The 15058-nt window shown below is 30.7% G+C and overlaps 1 protein-coding gene across 2 annotated transcripts in view; it reads right to left on the minus strand.

Annotated features, from left to right (window-relative positions):
• Positions 1 to 15058, minus strand: part of LOC134724753 (uncharacterized) — a 52183-nt gene that overhangs the window by 4548 nt on the left and 32577 nt on the right. For both annotated transcript variants that reach the window (XM_063587976.1, XM_063587975.1), the window contains 10 exons: positions 12455 to 12592; positions 11147 to 11234; positions 10436 to 10497; positions 9992 to 10129; positions 5091 to 5178; positions 4627 to 4697; positions 3545 to 3679; positions 2765 to 2861; positions 2184 to 2275; positions 377 to 481 (listed from right to left, as the gene is read on the minus strand). In XM_063587976.1, coding sequence (XP_063444046.1) covers positions 377 to 481; positions 2184 to 2275; positions 2765 to 2861; positions 3545 to 3679; positions 4627 to 4697; positions 5091 to 5178; positions 9992 to 10129; positions 10436 to 10497; positions 11147 to 11234; positions 12455 to 12592 — 1014 coding nt within the window. The remainder of the gene's footprint in view (positions 1 to 376; positions 482 to 2183; positions 2276 to 2764; positions 2862 to 3544; positions 3680 to 4626; positions 4698 to 5090; positions 5179 to 9991; positions 10130 to 10435; positions 10498 to 11146; positions 11235 to 12454; positions 12593 to 15058) is intronic.

Below are 15058 nucleotides of genomic sequence, written 5' to 3' on the forward strand. Positions count from 1 at the left end.
AATTTGGCATTAAAATTAGAAAGATCATATCATAGGGAACATGTGTACTGAGTTTCAAGTTGATTGGACTTCAGCTTCATCAGAAACTTCCTTGACCAAAAACTTTAACCTATAACAGGACAGACTGACGAGCAAGCAAACAGATGTACAGATGAACAAACGGAAGCACAGACCAGAAAATATAATGCCCATAAATGGGGCATAATATAAACAAGAAATTTATGTCATAACTCAAAACCTCTTCCTTCTTACTTTAAAGGTACAAAATTGCTGCAATGTATGACAACTAATAAACAAAGAAATAATTGACTTGAAATCATCTATAAATTATTTTGAAATATGATTTTTTCAGGATATATTTTTCAATAGTAATTACCATTTTTGCTGTTTTCATAAATTCCAGAAATATTTGTGGTGTTTCATCTACTGATCTCCTGCGTCTGGCAACTGGACAAGCAGCTTTACATATCAAACTTCCAAACTGAAAAGATAACATTTTTTCTAAAATATTAATATCATACAATAATTTTAAATATATCATAAATAAACAAACCTTTCTTCAATTCTTTGTTTATAATTTACTACAAAATGTATAGAATGAATGGTAGCGGGAGAGTATTTTTACTACTATGATCTTATTTAAAAGAACATGTCATTGTAATATGTACATCTCTTGCATGGTTAACTATGGTAGGTCAAAAGGTGACAGGGAATCACCAGGACAAATCTTAAACTACATCAGTACAGTATAATGATTTATAGTCAATGTGTTGTTGCTCTTACAATGCATGTTTGAAGAATCACATAAGGGCATACCATAGTTACAGGGAAGGTAATGACTTTGCTAACGTAATATGTTAGTTTTGTGACGTCAAACTGTGACATATCGGGAAAAGATGCATTTTTCAACTGATTTTTATCATTCAAACTGATTTAATTTGAAAAAGAGTGCATAGACCCCAATTTTTTTAACCGACATTATGTTTCATTTTGCAAGGAGATTATGTGGACCAAATTTTATAAAACTGTTATCAGTGCATTTTTTTTTAATTTTGATAATTAAATACACAGCAAAAAACTACGTTTTTTCTCAATTCATGACCATTTGATAAATATGAGTTATTTCTGAACAAAAAAGACCTAAATTTTTAGAATACTTATAAAATACAGAAATTACAAATTATTTAACAAAAAACAATCTGTGTTTATCTTTTAAAACAAGTGAAACTGCTAGCTACTGCTCACTGATGATACCCCCGCCCCAAGAGTGTAAAAATATGCAAGTGTTCGGTAAACAGGAATTTGTTGAGTGATGAATCTGAAAACGCATCACACAGTATAGCTGACTTATATAAATCCTGAAACCAAATTTCAGAAATCCTTGTATTGTAGTTCTTGAGAAAAATGTGACGAAAATTTTCAACTTGGCTATCATGTGTAAAATCATACAAGTGTTTGGTAAACAGGAAGTTGTCGAGTGATCAATCTGAAAACTCATCACACGTTATAGCTGACTTAGATAAACCCTGAAATCAAATTTCAGAAATCCTTGTATTGTAGTTCCTCAGAAAAATGTGACAAAAATTTTCAACTTGGCTATCATGTGTAAAATCATACAAGTGTTTTCGGTAAACAGGAAGTTGCTAAGTGATCAATCTGAAAATGCATCACACGGTATGGTTGACATATATAAATGTTGATACCAAATTACAGAAAAGGTGGATGTGTAGTTCCTGAGAAAAATGTGACGAAAGTTTCATGGGACGGACTGACTAACAGACTGACTGACAGACAGAGGTAAAACAGTATACACCCTCCTTATTTTAAAGCGGGGGTATAACAAAAAATGTTATGTCTTTCTTTCGAAAAGGAAGAAACGGCCACAAATCCGAATTTTGAGCAAATATACAAAATTTTGAAAAGTAGCACATGAAGGTATATTTTTTATTACATATTTAATTTAATCAGGTAAAAAATAGCCTAATTGCAAATTTTCATCAACTTGTAAATACGGAATCAAAACTGTATCGTATGCCCTTAAGCATATCCCTCAAATATGATCTAGCATGGTACATGATGTACAACTTTAAATCTAAAATGTGTCTCTCCTCTAAACTATAAGTATAGTGCTAATGAGAGTAACAAAAATTTTAAAAGTACTGATTCACTTCTAGAAGATTTACCTCAGGATTGTATTTCTTTGGTAAGAGGAACTCAACAATACCATGACATTGACCACATGACATTTCTGTTAATTCTTTCTGGAAAAATGGTCCTAGAATATACAAAATCATTATTTTAAATATTTGTATAAATGCATAAAAGGATGTTCCAAACTTTTTTACATGAAAATTACAGTAAGCCAACAACAAACTGCATGATCTTTGCAATTACACTACTGGCCAATAGAGTAACAAAAAGCCTAATCTGTAAAATAGGTAATAACATTGTCAGTCATATCATTAACTTTTTTAAAACTTCTATATAAAAATAACATATTATAACACTGGATACTTTACTACTGGTGATGCAATGTTAGTGAAATGCATTTACACGTTTTCTTTGAGATATTGTTTTATGGCATTCAAATTTGGCAATGCTTTTGTAATTTTGTTCATTGAAAGCAAAATTATATTATTATTAACAAATTTAATTTAATATTTTCCAATCATAACAATTTTGAAATTTGAACAAAGTTCAATATTTGATGTGTCTTATATTTAATGGTTAAGTGTTGAGCTGTTTAATGAAGACTGTGGCATACCATTAACTGCTGGGCAGAGTTTAGCTTGTTTACATGCATTTACTGGTGCCACTCCACTGGTTACTATGGTTACAACTTGTGGTGCAAATAAAATACACTGAAATAAACAATAGATACCCAATAGATTTTAGAATTTGATTTATTTTCCTTTTGAATTTTACTTGTTTTGTTTAGGGGCCAGCAGAAGGACGCTGGAATTTGTTGCTACATTGAAGACCAGTTAGTGAAAAAAGTGGGGTCTCTGTTCATTTTTAAAAGCTCCCAATCTGTCTTCGAAAGAAGCATACATTTTCGTAAAATTACTTTTTTTCTGTTGAACTATAAGGTCATATCCAAATAAAAAAAGAACTAAATTACAGAAATCACTCATATTTTGCAATAGTGTAGTTCAAGTACAGCTTATCAAAAAATAATAATAAAATCTTCACAGATGAGTTACAAAAAATATTTCAATGTTAATGCCAAAAAATGACAATTTTGCACCAAAGGGAGATAATTCAGAGCTTTTTCAATAGTATATACATTTTGAAAGTCATCTGGGGCCGAAACAAATTGATTTTTTTGAATGATTTTTGTTCCATATGATAAAGTCATAAATAAAATTTGTAATGAAAACAACAATGTTTATTTTTTTTCTGAATTTTTTATACCAGCTATCCTCCTCAACTGACAAAATTACCAAAATAACTTTAGAGCACAAATTCAGTTAAAATACAGGTTGGTGGTTTTTTTGGGGGCACGGGGAGTTAGATTTTAATGATGAGAAAAAACAAATATTACCTGTCCTTTTAAACTTCCTGGTAATAGATTACAGATCTGCATGACAGAGGAATTAACAGCAGCAGTTGTCTTATTACTGGCCAAATACTGGTCAAGTAGCTGGACTACAAATTCACACAACTCACATTTTGCATCCTAAATATATAAAAATATCATTTACCAAACACAAATATATATTACATTTTAAAAGCTGCATCAACAGTCATTAATTTCCCTTTTTTATAATTTGCGTTATTAATGTTTGAGGGCGTGAGGGGGGGGGGGGGGGGGGGGGGGGAAACAATAAATTTCCTAAATATGTTCAGATCATTTTATTCATGATTTGCTAAAAAATATTATTCATGCTCAACATTGAAGAAATTGGTACACACAGTATGATATTTTGTATAAAAATTATTAATTTTGATTCTAAAACAGTGGATAAATTAAAAAGACACTAATTTATCAATGTTCAAAATAAAACAAAAACCATTAGGAGGAGGCAAATCGAGGTAACAAATAGAAACTGAGTGAATCTCATGAAATCCAAAAGCATTGAGACCATAGACACTGGAAGTTGGTAAAGATCTTGCTTCCAGGAGAGGAAAGTGCACTGTTTTGGTCCCTTGCTTGAAAATTTTTTTTTTTTTAATTTGGTGAAAATAAAAATAAAAATTGATATCTAAATTGTATATCACAGTTAACCAAAAAATCACAAAGAAAAAAACCAGAATCTTTCAAACTTTTTATATTTCTACATAGTATAGAATATATTTCAGGGTGGACACCCTGCTTAACAGTTCTACAGAAAAGAACATCAAAATGTACTGTGCTGAACTAAAGAAGAAAGGGAAAAGAAAGAAAAACAATGTTTAGTCTAGCAATAGTCTTTGATATTCAGAATTGTGTCTTTATTAAACAGAGGTGGGACAATTAAAATTGACATGAACTTTGCCTACATAAAGGGATGTTATGTTTATAGCTAAACTTCTAATCTGTAACAAAGTCTGTTGAAAAAACCTAATCATATAGTAACTATTTGAAGATTCAAACAATGATAAAAATCCATTTAAAAATAATTCCAATATCACATATAAACATACTGCTTCAACTTTCTCTTCTGTAAGTTCTTTTGGTACAACTTCTTCAAAGAATGGTTGGATAAAACTGTTATCTGAAGTGTGAAAATTATGATATCATAAAACTTCTTAAAGATAAAACCAGGTGGTATTTAAACAATTGTAGAATGTTTATATCAAAGGTACTCAAGGAATATTATATTTAAATGTTCTGCATTATATTTGACCAGGATTTTTTTTTTGCTAAATCTTTTATTCAATATTAAATAACTATTCTTTAACTTATGATGTTAATTATGTGATTCTAAATACATTAATGTATTGGTCATACATATTTCAGATGACTCAATGAAAAATCGTCATATAAACTGACTTGCATCTGCGGCTCTCAATCTGAGACCAACATTCTCAATCTATATCTGATACTTTAAGAAACAAGTTTAATCAGGTTACTTTCACCAAAATTTCAATTCATCTCTGCCACTTACTTGTACATAACTGTACTTTTTCACAGGTCTGTTCAGGATCAAAGCCTAAGGTAACATCTTTAACAATCATTGGGGCATATTGAGTACACTGAAATGATTAGTTTTATTTTACAGATATCATTGATACCATTGTGAAATTACAGAATACATTGATACCATTGTGAAATTACAGAATACATTGATATTTGTCCAATAAAACCTGAAAAGGTAGGTACTTAACAACTTATTTACTAACTAGAAATCTGAGTAGAAAAGTGAGAACACTTTTCAAGTGCAGTATCTTGGTAATCATTGTTTACTATACTAACAGTGCAATGAAGATTTGGAACTCATTACTCCATGTATACACTGTTTTCGATATTGTAAAGATGTGGAATTTATATAAAAGGTGTTGTGTATAGTAAAGAGTGAAGAAGGTTTAGTTTGAACAGTATACTTGATAAAAATTAAATAACTATATCTCTATGAGAGATGATTTTGTAAGCATTGTTTAATAGAGTAATTTTCCACAATTGAAAAATTCTAACTGGAAAAGATTTGTTTTCTCCCAAATATCATGCTTACTGGTGTAATTAAAAAAAAATTAGAAATAAACTCCAATAAAAATCAAAGTAATTACTTTTAAAAATGTTATCCCTGAAAACTGTGGATGGATTCAAAGACTTTGTAGATGCTACAGATATCACAATGTCAAAGATACCAACGATTTATGATTACATAACTCAGTAAAAGGACATAACAAAACGGACAACATTTTCAAATCTTTCAATAATAAGTGAAAAAGATGAACTTTGTACATAGCTCACAGAACATTTGAAAAAATCTATTTCAGCATATCTGAAAAAATATCAGAGACAACACAGTGTTGAAAAGACTAGCAGATGTTTTGGCAAAATTTGAAACACAGAATAGATACTGTGAATGCAGTACCAATGCATCAAGATCTAACATATATATCAAAAAGTTTTGAAACTAGAGGCTCTAAAGAGCCTGTGTCGCTCACCTTGGTCTATTTGAATATTAAACAAAGGAAGCAGATGGATTCATGACAAAATTGTGTTTTGGTGATGGTGATGTGTTTGTACATCTTACTTTACTAAACAGTCTTGCTACATACAATTGTTTCTATCTATTATGAACTTGGCCCAGTAGTTTCAGTGAAAATGTTAATAAAAATTTACAAAATGAAAATTGTTAAAAATTGACTATAAAGGACAATAACTCCTTAGGGGGTCAATTGACCATTTCGGTCATTTGACTTATTTGTAAATCTTACTTTGTTGAACATTATTGCTGTTTACAGTTTATCTCTATCTATAATAATATTCAAGATAATAACCAAAATAAGACAAATTTCCTTAAAATTACCGATTCAGGGACAGCAACCCAACAACGGGTTGTGTGATTCATCTGAAAATTTCAGGGCAGATAGATGTTGACCTATGTCAGATTTGCTCTAAATGCTTTGGTTTTTTATTTATAAGCCAACAACTGCATTTTACCCCCATGTTCTATTTTTAGCTGTGGCGGCCATCTTGATTTGATTGCCGGGTCACCGGACACATTTTTTAAACTAGATACCCCAAAGATGATTGTGGCCAAGTTTAGACTAATTTGGCCCAGTAGTTTCAGAGGAGAAGATTTTTGTAAATGATAACCAAGATTTACGAAAAATGGTTAAAAATTGACAATAAAGGGCAATAACTCCTAACGGGGTCAACTGACCATTTTGGTCACTTGACTTATTTGTAAATCTTACTTTGCTGAACATTATTGCTGTTTACAGTTTATTTCTATCTATAATAATATTGAAGATAATAACCAAAAATAGCAAAATTACCAATTCAGGGGCAGCAACCCAACAACAGAATGTCCAATTCATCTGAAAATTTCAGGGCAGATAGATCTTGACCAGATGAACAATTCAACCCCGTGTTAGATTTGCTCTAAATGCTTTGGTTTTTGAGTTATTAGCCAAAAACTGCGTTTCACCCCTATGTTCTATTTTTAGCCATTGCGGCCATCTTGGTTGGTTTGGCGGGTCACGCCACACATATTTTAAACTAGATACCCCAAAGATGATTGTGGCCAAGTTTGGATTCATTTGGCCTAGCAGTTTTAGAGGAGAAGATTTTAGTAAAAGATATATAAAATTTAGGAAAAATGGTTAAAAATTGACTTTAAATGGCAATAACTTCTAAAGGGGCCAACTGACCATTTTGGTCCTGTTGACTTATTTGTAAATCTTACTTTGATGAACATTATTGCTGTTTACAGTTTATCTTTTTCTATAATAATATTCAAGATAATAACCAAAAACAGCAAAATTTCCCTAAAATTACCAATTCAGGGGCAGCAACCCAACAACCGGGTGTCTGATTCATCTGAAAATTTCAGGGCAGATAGATCTTGACCTGATAAACAATTTTACCCCATGTCAGATTTGCTCTAAATGCTTTGGTTTTTGAGTTATAATCCAAAAACTGCATTTTACCCCTATGTTCTATTTTAGCCATGGCGGCCATCTTGTTTGGTTTGGCGGGTCACGCCACACATATTTTAAACTAGATACCCCAATGATGATTGTGGCCAAGTTTGGTTTCATTTGGCCCAGTAGTTTCAGAGGAGAAGATTTTTCTAAAAGTTAATGACGACGGACGACGACGACGGACGACGGACGCCAAGTGATGAGAAAAGCTGTTAGAAGGATAGCTCTGTTAGATAATGTGTGGACTACAGAAAAATTAACAATTTTACCATAAAAGAAGGCTACCCTTTGACAGGAATTGATAAGTGCATTGACTGTCATATATTTTTTTCAGTTTTGATCTTCAAAGAGGTTATTAGCAGATAGAACTACATGAAAATAACTACTTTTTATTACAAAAATCATTTCTTACTCCTTCTCAATTTAACAGAGAATTTGATTGATTATCCAGTTTATTTCACATTATATATATTTTTGTGAATCATATGTATACTGGAAAATTCAGGAAAATGATACTACCTAATTAATTCACTATGGTACATATGTCCTTGCCAGAGATACTGTGGTACTACTCTACTTGTCAATGAATTTAATAACACATGATGTTCATCATACCCTGAAGGTAAACCTCTATTCACCAATGAATATCTATGTTAGGTTTAGTTTGCTGCCATTGTGAAATTACAGAATACATTGATGTCTGTAGAATAAAATCTAGAAAGGCAGGTACTAAACAACTTATTTTCTTACCAGAAATCTGAATGGAAAAGTGAGAAAATTTTGCAAGTGCTGTATCTTGGTAATCATTGTTTCACCATACTTATAGTGCAATGAAGCTTGGAACTCATTACTCCATGTATACACTGTTTTTGATATAGATGTGGAATTTATATAAAAGGTGTTGAGTATCCATGTCTAGTAAAAAGTGAAGAAGGTTCAGTTTTAAAGGTATACTTAATAAAAATATAACAATTATATCTCTATGAGAGATGATTTTACATATATACCATATATCAGAAACTAATAAAGTAATTTCAAACAGCAATTAAAATATTAAACACTGCTTGAAAGATTTTTTTTCCACAATTGCAAAATTCTTACAAGAAAAGATTTGTTTTTTCCCAAATATCACTTTTACTGGTGACATTCCTTCATAAGAAATAAAATCCAATAAAAATCAAAAGTAGTTACTTTTAAATGTGTGAACTCTGAAAACTATGGATGGATTAAAAGACTTTGTAGATGTTACAGATGTTACAATGTCAAAGATACTAATGATTTGTAGGTTACATAACTCAGTAAAAGGAATAACAAAACGAACACCATTTTCAAAATCTTCCAACAAGAAGTTATATACAAATAACAATAGATGAATTTTGTACATTGCTCACAAAAAGTTTGAGAGATCTATTCCAGAATAGTTGTAAACATATTGTTGTAAGGGAAAACAGTGTTAAAAAATGTGCAATGTTTTTTTGTGCAGAAAACTTGAAACACAGATTAGGTACTTTTAAAGCAGCACCAATGCATAAAGCTCTAACATGAATACCACAATATTTTGAAAAAAATGTGGAAAAATTATTTACAGAAGCAATTTGAAGATGGTGTTGTAAGACCATCTTAATCTTCCTGGTTGTAACCAGTGTTTTTATGATGAAAGCATGATATCTGTCAGATGATGTATTGACTACAGGAAAATAAACGATTTGACCATAAAAGAAGTCTATCCTTTACCAACAATAGATAAGTGCCTTGATTGCAATCTGCAAGTGTTTTGCAGTTTTGAACATCAAAGAGGTTATTAGCATAAAGAGCTATAAAATGAAAATAACAAACTTAAATTAAACAAATCTTTTCTTACTCTTTCCCAACTTAATATATAAATCAGTTCATTATCCAGTTTATTACTCATTTATATATATTTATGAATTCATATTCACACTAGAGAATTCAGGGGATGAGAAATGACATTACACAATATATAGGCTATGTTACTGATCTTCTTGTCAGAGAATACTGTGGTACTAAATTACTTTCCAGAGAATTTAATGAGGCATGAATTTTATCATACTTTGAAGATACTTGCTCTATTCACCAATGAATATCTATTGAGTAAAAAGCTTTTTCACAAAATAAATATTGAAGGACCTAATTATAATCATTAGAGAATCAGTAAAACATGTAGTTTATATAACTGTACACTGATTTACTCAATATATCATCCCTATAGACAGGCACTGCTTTACTCAGATTTGTTTTGGAACAATGTGTTTATCACACAAATTATAGACCATATAGTCTTTGGAACCAATTGATCCACTGAAAAACATTTCAGCTAGAAGTTAAAAATTTCATATGATATTTTGATGATTTGATTTACTGACAAGGACATGTTATATACTTTTGCACTCACCATAGAATTCAATGGAGCTGGGAGTTTATTGCAAAATTCATACACAGTAGCATTGATCTCAGCAGCAGATTTGTTCTGTACTATATACGAGTCAATTTCCTGTACAAGTAATTTACATATGGCACATTCTGGACCATCCTGAAATATATGGTGTTTATCTATAAATGTCTAGTATCCATATAATGTAATGCAATATAATATAATGAAATAGAGTAATCAAATATGAAGAAATGACACATTTCACTTATCAGTACAATAGCAACATCTCTTTAAGGTAGATGAGACTTCTTCCAACATATTGAATTGTAAATCAGCAGAATGCAATTGGTTAAGATCTTTAACTAAAAAGGCAAATTTTGTGAGAAAAATGTAATTCATTTGATAGTGTTTTTTTTCTTCCATTTAAATGAATACAAATGTTTTTTTACTATTTCAAATCCACACCTTCAAATCTTTGAAATCCTCAGTAAATTCTAGTTGACTATCTTGATATGACAAACTTCCATCTGAAATATAACAAAACAACTATATGCTGATGGCTAAAGTTCACACTAACCTTTCAGCCCTTATGTTCATCTGATAGAATGCATGATTTACTTGTGGTAGAGTTATTTTCATATTTTGTTGTTGGTTGTCATATATTGAACTTTTTTTTCTAACAAATAAAACGGCCAAATTTTAAAAAAATAATAAAATAAAGATGAAATACTTCAAAAATCCTATCATACTGGCAATTTTAAAATTTGACACTCAACTTGAAAGACTTGAATCTTTTAATCACATGGTATCAATCAAGGCTCACTTATAGCAATTCCACTTATGTTTTGGATACCACATACCACTTTTTTAGACATAAAATTCCACAAATGCAACATGCATACAAAGCTATAGAAATTCATAATTTCATTTATAACTTTTTGCAGTGCATTGAAAAGACTACCAAATACAGACTGGCTATTAATTTTTTACCTAAATATGAATTACTTTTTGTCATAAAATTAAGTGAAAAGAAATCATTTAGTATTTGAATACAGAACAACTACAAATTTCTTAAAAGACCAATCATGAGGATAGGCTCTCGAAGATGAAACATATTTGAACTAATGTTGCTGCATTGTGACCTTGAACTTGCAATTTAACTACTGTTATACTTACTTGTACACAACTTAAACTTATCACATGTCTGTTTAGGGTCAAATCCTGACACAACATCTTGTACAATAACTGGTGCATATCCGTAACACTGAAATCAAAATTAAATTCAATGTAGATAAAATTTCTAAAATATTTATTCAAGATTCAGTTATCACTCAAATCTATGTTGAGCACTGTGTTGCTCACATGATATTTTTGTTTACAATTGATGCATTAAATAATGCAACCGTTATACTTTTGCTCTAATTTCAGAGATATAAGTCAAAAACTGCATTCCCTCTTCCCCTATGTTCTATTTTACCCATGTCTGTCATGTTGGTTGGCAGAAATGAGGCAGGGTCATCTGACACTTATAATACTAAGATAATGAGGTTCAATTTATCAGCCTTCATGGGGTGAAAACGACAAATACAAAGATTTCAACTTTATATATAGCTAATATAGTGCAATGGTGTTGATTAAAAACTACACCACTCCAGACCCTTTTTTCCACATAAATCAATATTGTCAATAATTAACAAGTTCTGGGTCGAATCAGATGCTGATACCAATAGTATATCGACCTGTTACCTATTACCTTATTTGTACGTTCCGCATCTGACGGATGCACCACCAATGGTGTATTTATCTTTTTGTTATATGCACTGGTCGAAATCTCTTGGTTGACACTACTAAATTAATTCAATCCATTTCACATTGTTCCCTATTTTAATATTTTAATCAGTATGAGATTCTAAAATGACAATATGAATACTAAAATTCTGGACTTACAATAAGGGGTCTAGGTACACTTTTCAATTTGTTAACCGGCATGACATAAAACATCAAATCAAAAAATTCAACTTTATCTATAACTCATACAGGCCAATGCTGTTGATTAAAAAAAACTTCATTCCAGGCTCTTTTGTTTTCCAAATAATTAATATAAATAATTGATAATCGGCATGACTTAATCAGATGACAATACCAATACTATAGTTTTCCTATAATATTCCACAGTTTTCTCAAAGTATTATTTGTTTAACTCAAGGTAATATTCAAATTGAGCTGCAAGAAAATATGCTCACATCTGAATGCATTGGTTGCTGAGCATTGGTTAAATTATTACATTCACATTGAGATCACAAAGCCTAAAAAGGGATGAATATTTTATTATTCATTTTTCAATTCTGATTACAATAAGCATTTTGGATTTGGATTTGGAGAGCTATAGAGATAAACTATAAGTGTCTAGTATCCATATAATGTAATGCAATATAATATAATTAAATAGAGTAATCAAATTTACAGAAGCAATGATCTACTCACCAGTTTGTCAAGTGGAGCTGGTAGTTTACTACACAAGTTATATACTGAAGCGTTAATGGCTGAAGATGACTGATTCTGTACAATGAAGTTGTCGATCTCTTGTATTAAAAACTTACACAAGGTACAACCTATGCTTGCCTGGAATTGTAAATGACAATGTTTATCTTCAGAATTGCTTATAAATATCAATAATAATGTACATTATGGACTTTAATGAAATTTAAAGTTGGGAATAGCCAACTATCTCCTGGAAATACATATTTAAAATAAAACAAATCCACCTCTGCTAAAAAATATATACAATAAAATTGAGAATGGAAATGGGGAATGTGTCAAAGAGACAACAACCCGACCAAATAAAAAACAACAGCAGAAGGTCACCAACAGGTCTTCAATGTAGAGAGAAATTCCCGCACCCGGAGGCGTCCTTCAGCTGGCCCCTAAACAAATATATATTAGTTCAGTGATAATGAACGCCATACTAATTTCCAAATTGTACACAAGAAACTAATATAAATACCAGTCTTGTGAAGTACAGACTTGCCTTTATATATAAACAGAATAGTACATCAGACACATGCTGTCTAATAAACACTATACACAACAGCAAGATAAGCATATCTTCTTATTTTGTTTGTTTACAAGAGGAAAGTAGCTTTGCCAGAGCTTTGGCAAGAATGTGTTGATATGAATATCAATTACATGTATATGGTCATTTTTATAAATTTCCTGTTTTAAAAAACTTTGAATTTTTTTAAAAACTAAAGATTTTCTTACCCCCAGGAGTAGATTACCTTAGCCGTATTTGGCACAACTTTTGGAATTTTGGGTCCTCAATGCTCTTCAACTTTGTATTTGTTTGGCTTTTTAACTGTTTTGATCTGAGCGTCACTGATGAGTCTTATGTAGACGAAACCCGCGTCTGGCGTATTAAATTATAATCCTGGTACCTATGACAACTATTCATATCCATCCCCTAATTACAAAAAAATAGGGTTTTCTCAAGATTGTGTATCTAGATGTTTTGATGCAACAAAAACCATGCACAAGAATTATTGGATTTTTTTAAAGAATGTTATTGAACTTTACCTTATGGAGTCATTTTAGTTTTCACAATATCACCTTTGAACTTAAGACTCTGTACCTTATGTATTGCTGATATATATGTATCAGCTTTTACACAGGCCTTTTTTTGCTGCATGGTTGAAGGAATTTAATATTACTCTTTCAAATTTCTCCATTTTAACATGTGCTTTGAAACTTAACACAAATCTCCACATATAATTGGAGAATTATACAGGAGAAAAAAATATGAGCAAATATAGAGTGGAAATGAATAACTAAGATTGTCTAATAAAGCTGGTATCTGGTTCCAAAATACAGTTGTCAACATTGGTTTCATTTAAAAAAGATTCCCAGTGTTGACTGTGGAATTAATCCTAATAATTTTCATACATCTTACCAATTGATTCATAAACAAGGAATTCTTAAACTGTTTCTTAATAGTTTAACAATTTGTTGAAATGCAAAGGAACTTTGTAATTTTTCCAATTTCCCTTATTGATAAAATTCAATAAAAATGTATCATTTTGCATGTGTGCACAAAAAATCTTTTTAATTGCAGCTGTTCAATTTGTATGGATACTTGATTACAGGTAATAAGAATCATAAAATATTATCAATCTGAAATGGCAGAATCCAGATCTTTTATTTCCTTTTAACATTGACAATATATTCATTACCTTTGTTTTAAACAACTACCAAAAATCCTATGAAGTAGTCGTTAACAATGAAACTCAATATACACTATATTTAAATCTAAATATAGATATGCTTATAATTTTTTGGCCCATAACCTTTAATCTTTAAAAAAAAGAAGAAAAATATCAGTACAAGATGGCATCATCTAAATCTGTCAAAAAAGATCAGGATATTATTTCTTCTGACTTCTGTGAATCTGAGAAAAAACTTGAATTGGAAGTGTTTGAAATGTGAACTTTTAATGTGTAATAAGTGTTGTGATAAAATCCACCCCAAGATTAAAAATGCCAAAGACCACACAATAGTAGACAAAACAGGAAGGAGTTAGTGGTACCAATAGAAACTTTACAAACATCTAATATAAAGTACACACAACACAATCATGTATTTTCTGTAGTAGTTGTGATAAACTGGCCTGCCCAAGCTGTAGTTCAAAAGGTCAGGCGGGACATACTTTCATTGAAATTAATGAATCCTTTGAAATTAAAGTAGAATGGCTGATATATCAAAAACAAAAAATTGGAATAAATGAGAAGAAGCTATATGATTGATGGAGGGAGATGATCACTTGATCAGATATCAGTCAGGGAGAATTCCAATGGTCAGTATACCATTCAAGATATTCAAAATCAAGGGGAAGATTTTATAAAAAAAAAAAGTAGATAAATATGCTCTAAAGCTCATAGAAGAAGTAAATCTAAATATGAAAAGCATCCAAGTTTCAATTTCTAATGAGAAGGAAAATGTCACAACAAGCCGACAAAAATTGAAAAATAATTCAGACAGCAGGAGGCTCTGTATCATTGCAGGAGAGAGATTTATTTTCATATACAAAGTTTCTTC

Source organism: Mytilus trossulus, chromosome 7, assembly GCF_036588685.1.
Source record: "Mytilus trossulus isolate FHL-02 chromosome 7, PNRI_Mtr1.1.1.hap1, whole genome shotgun sequence".
Taxonomy (NCBI): domain Eukaryota; kingdom Metazoa; phylum Mollusca; class Bivalvia; order Mytilida; family Mytilidae; genus Mytilus; species Mytilus trossulus.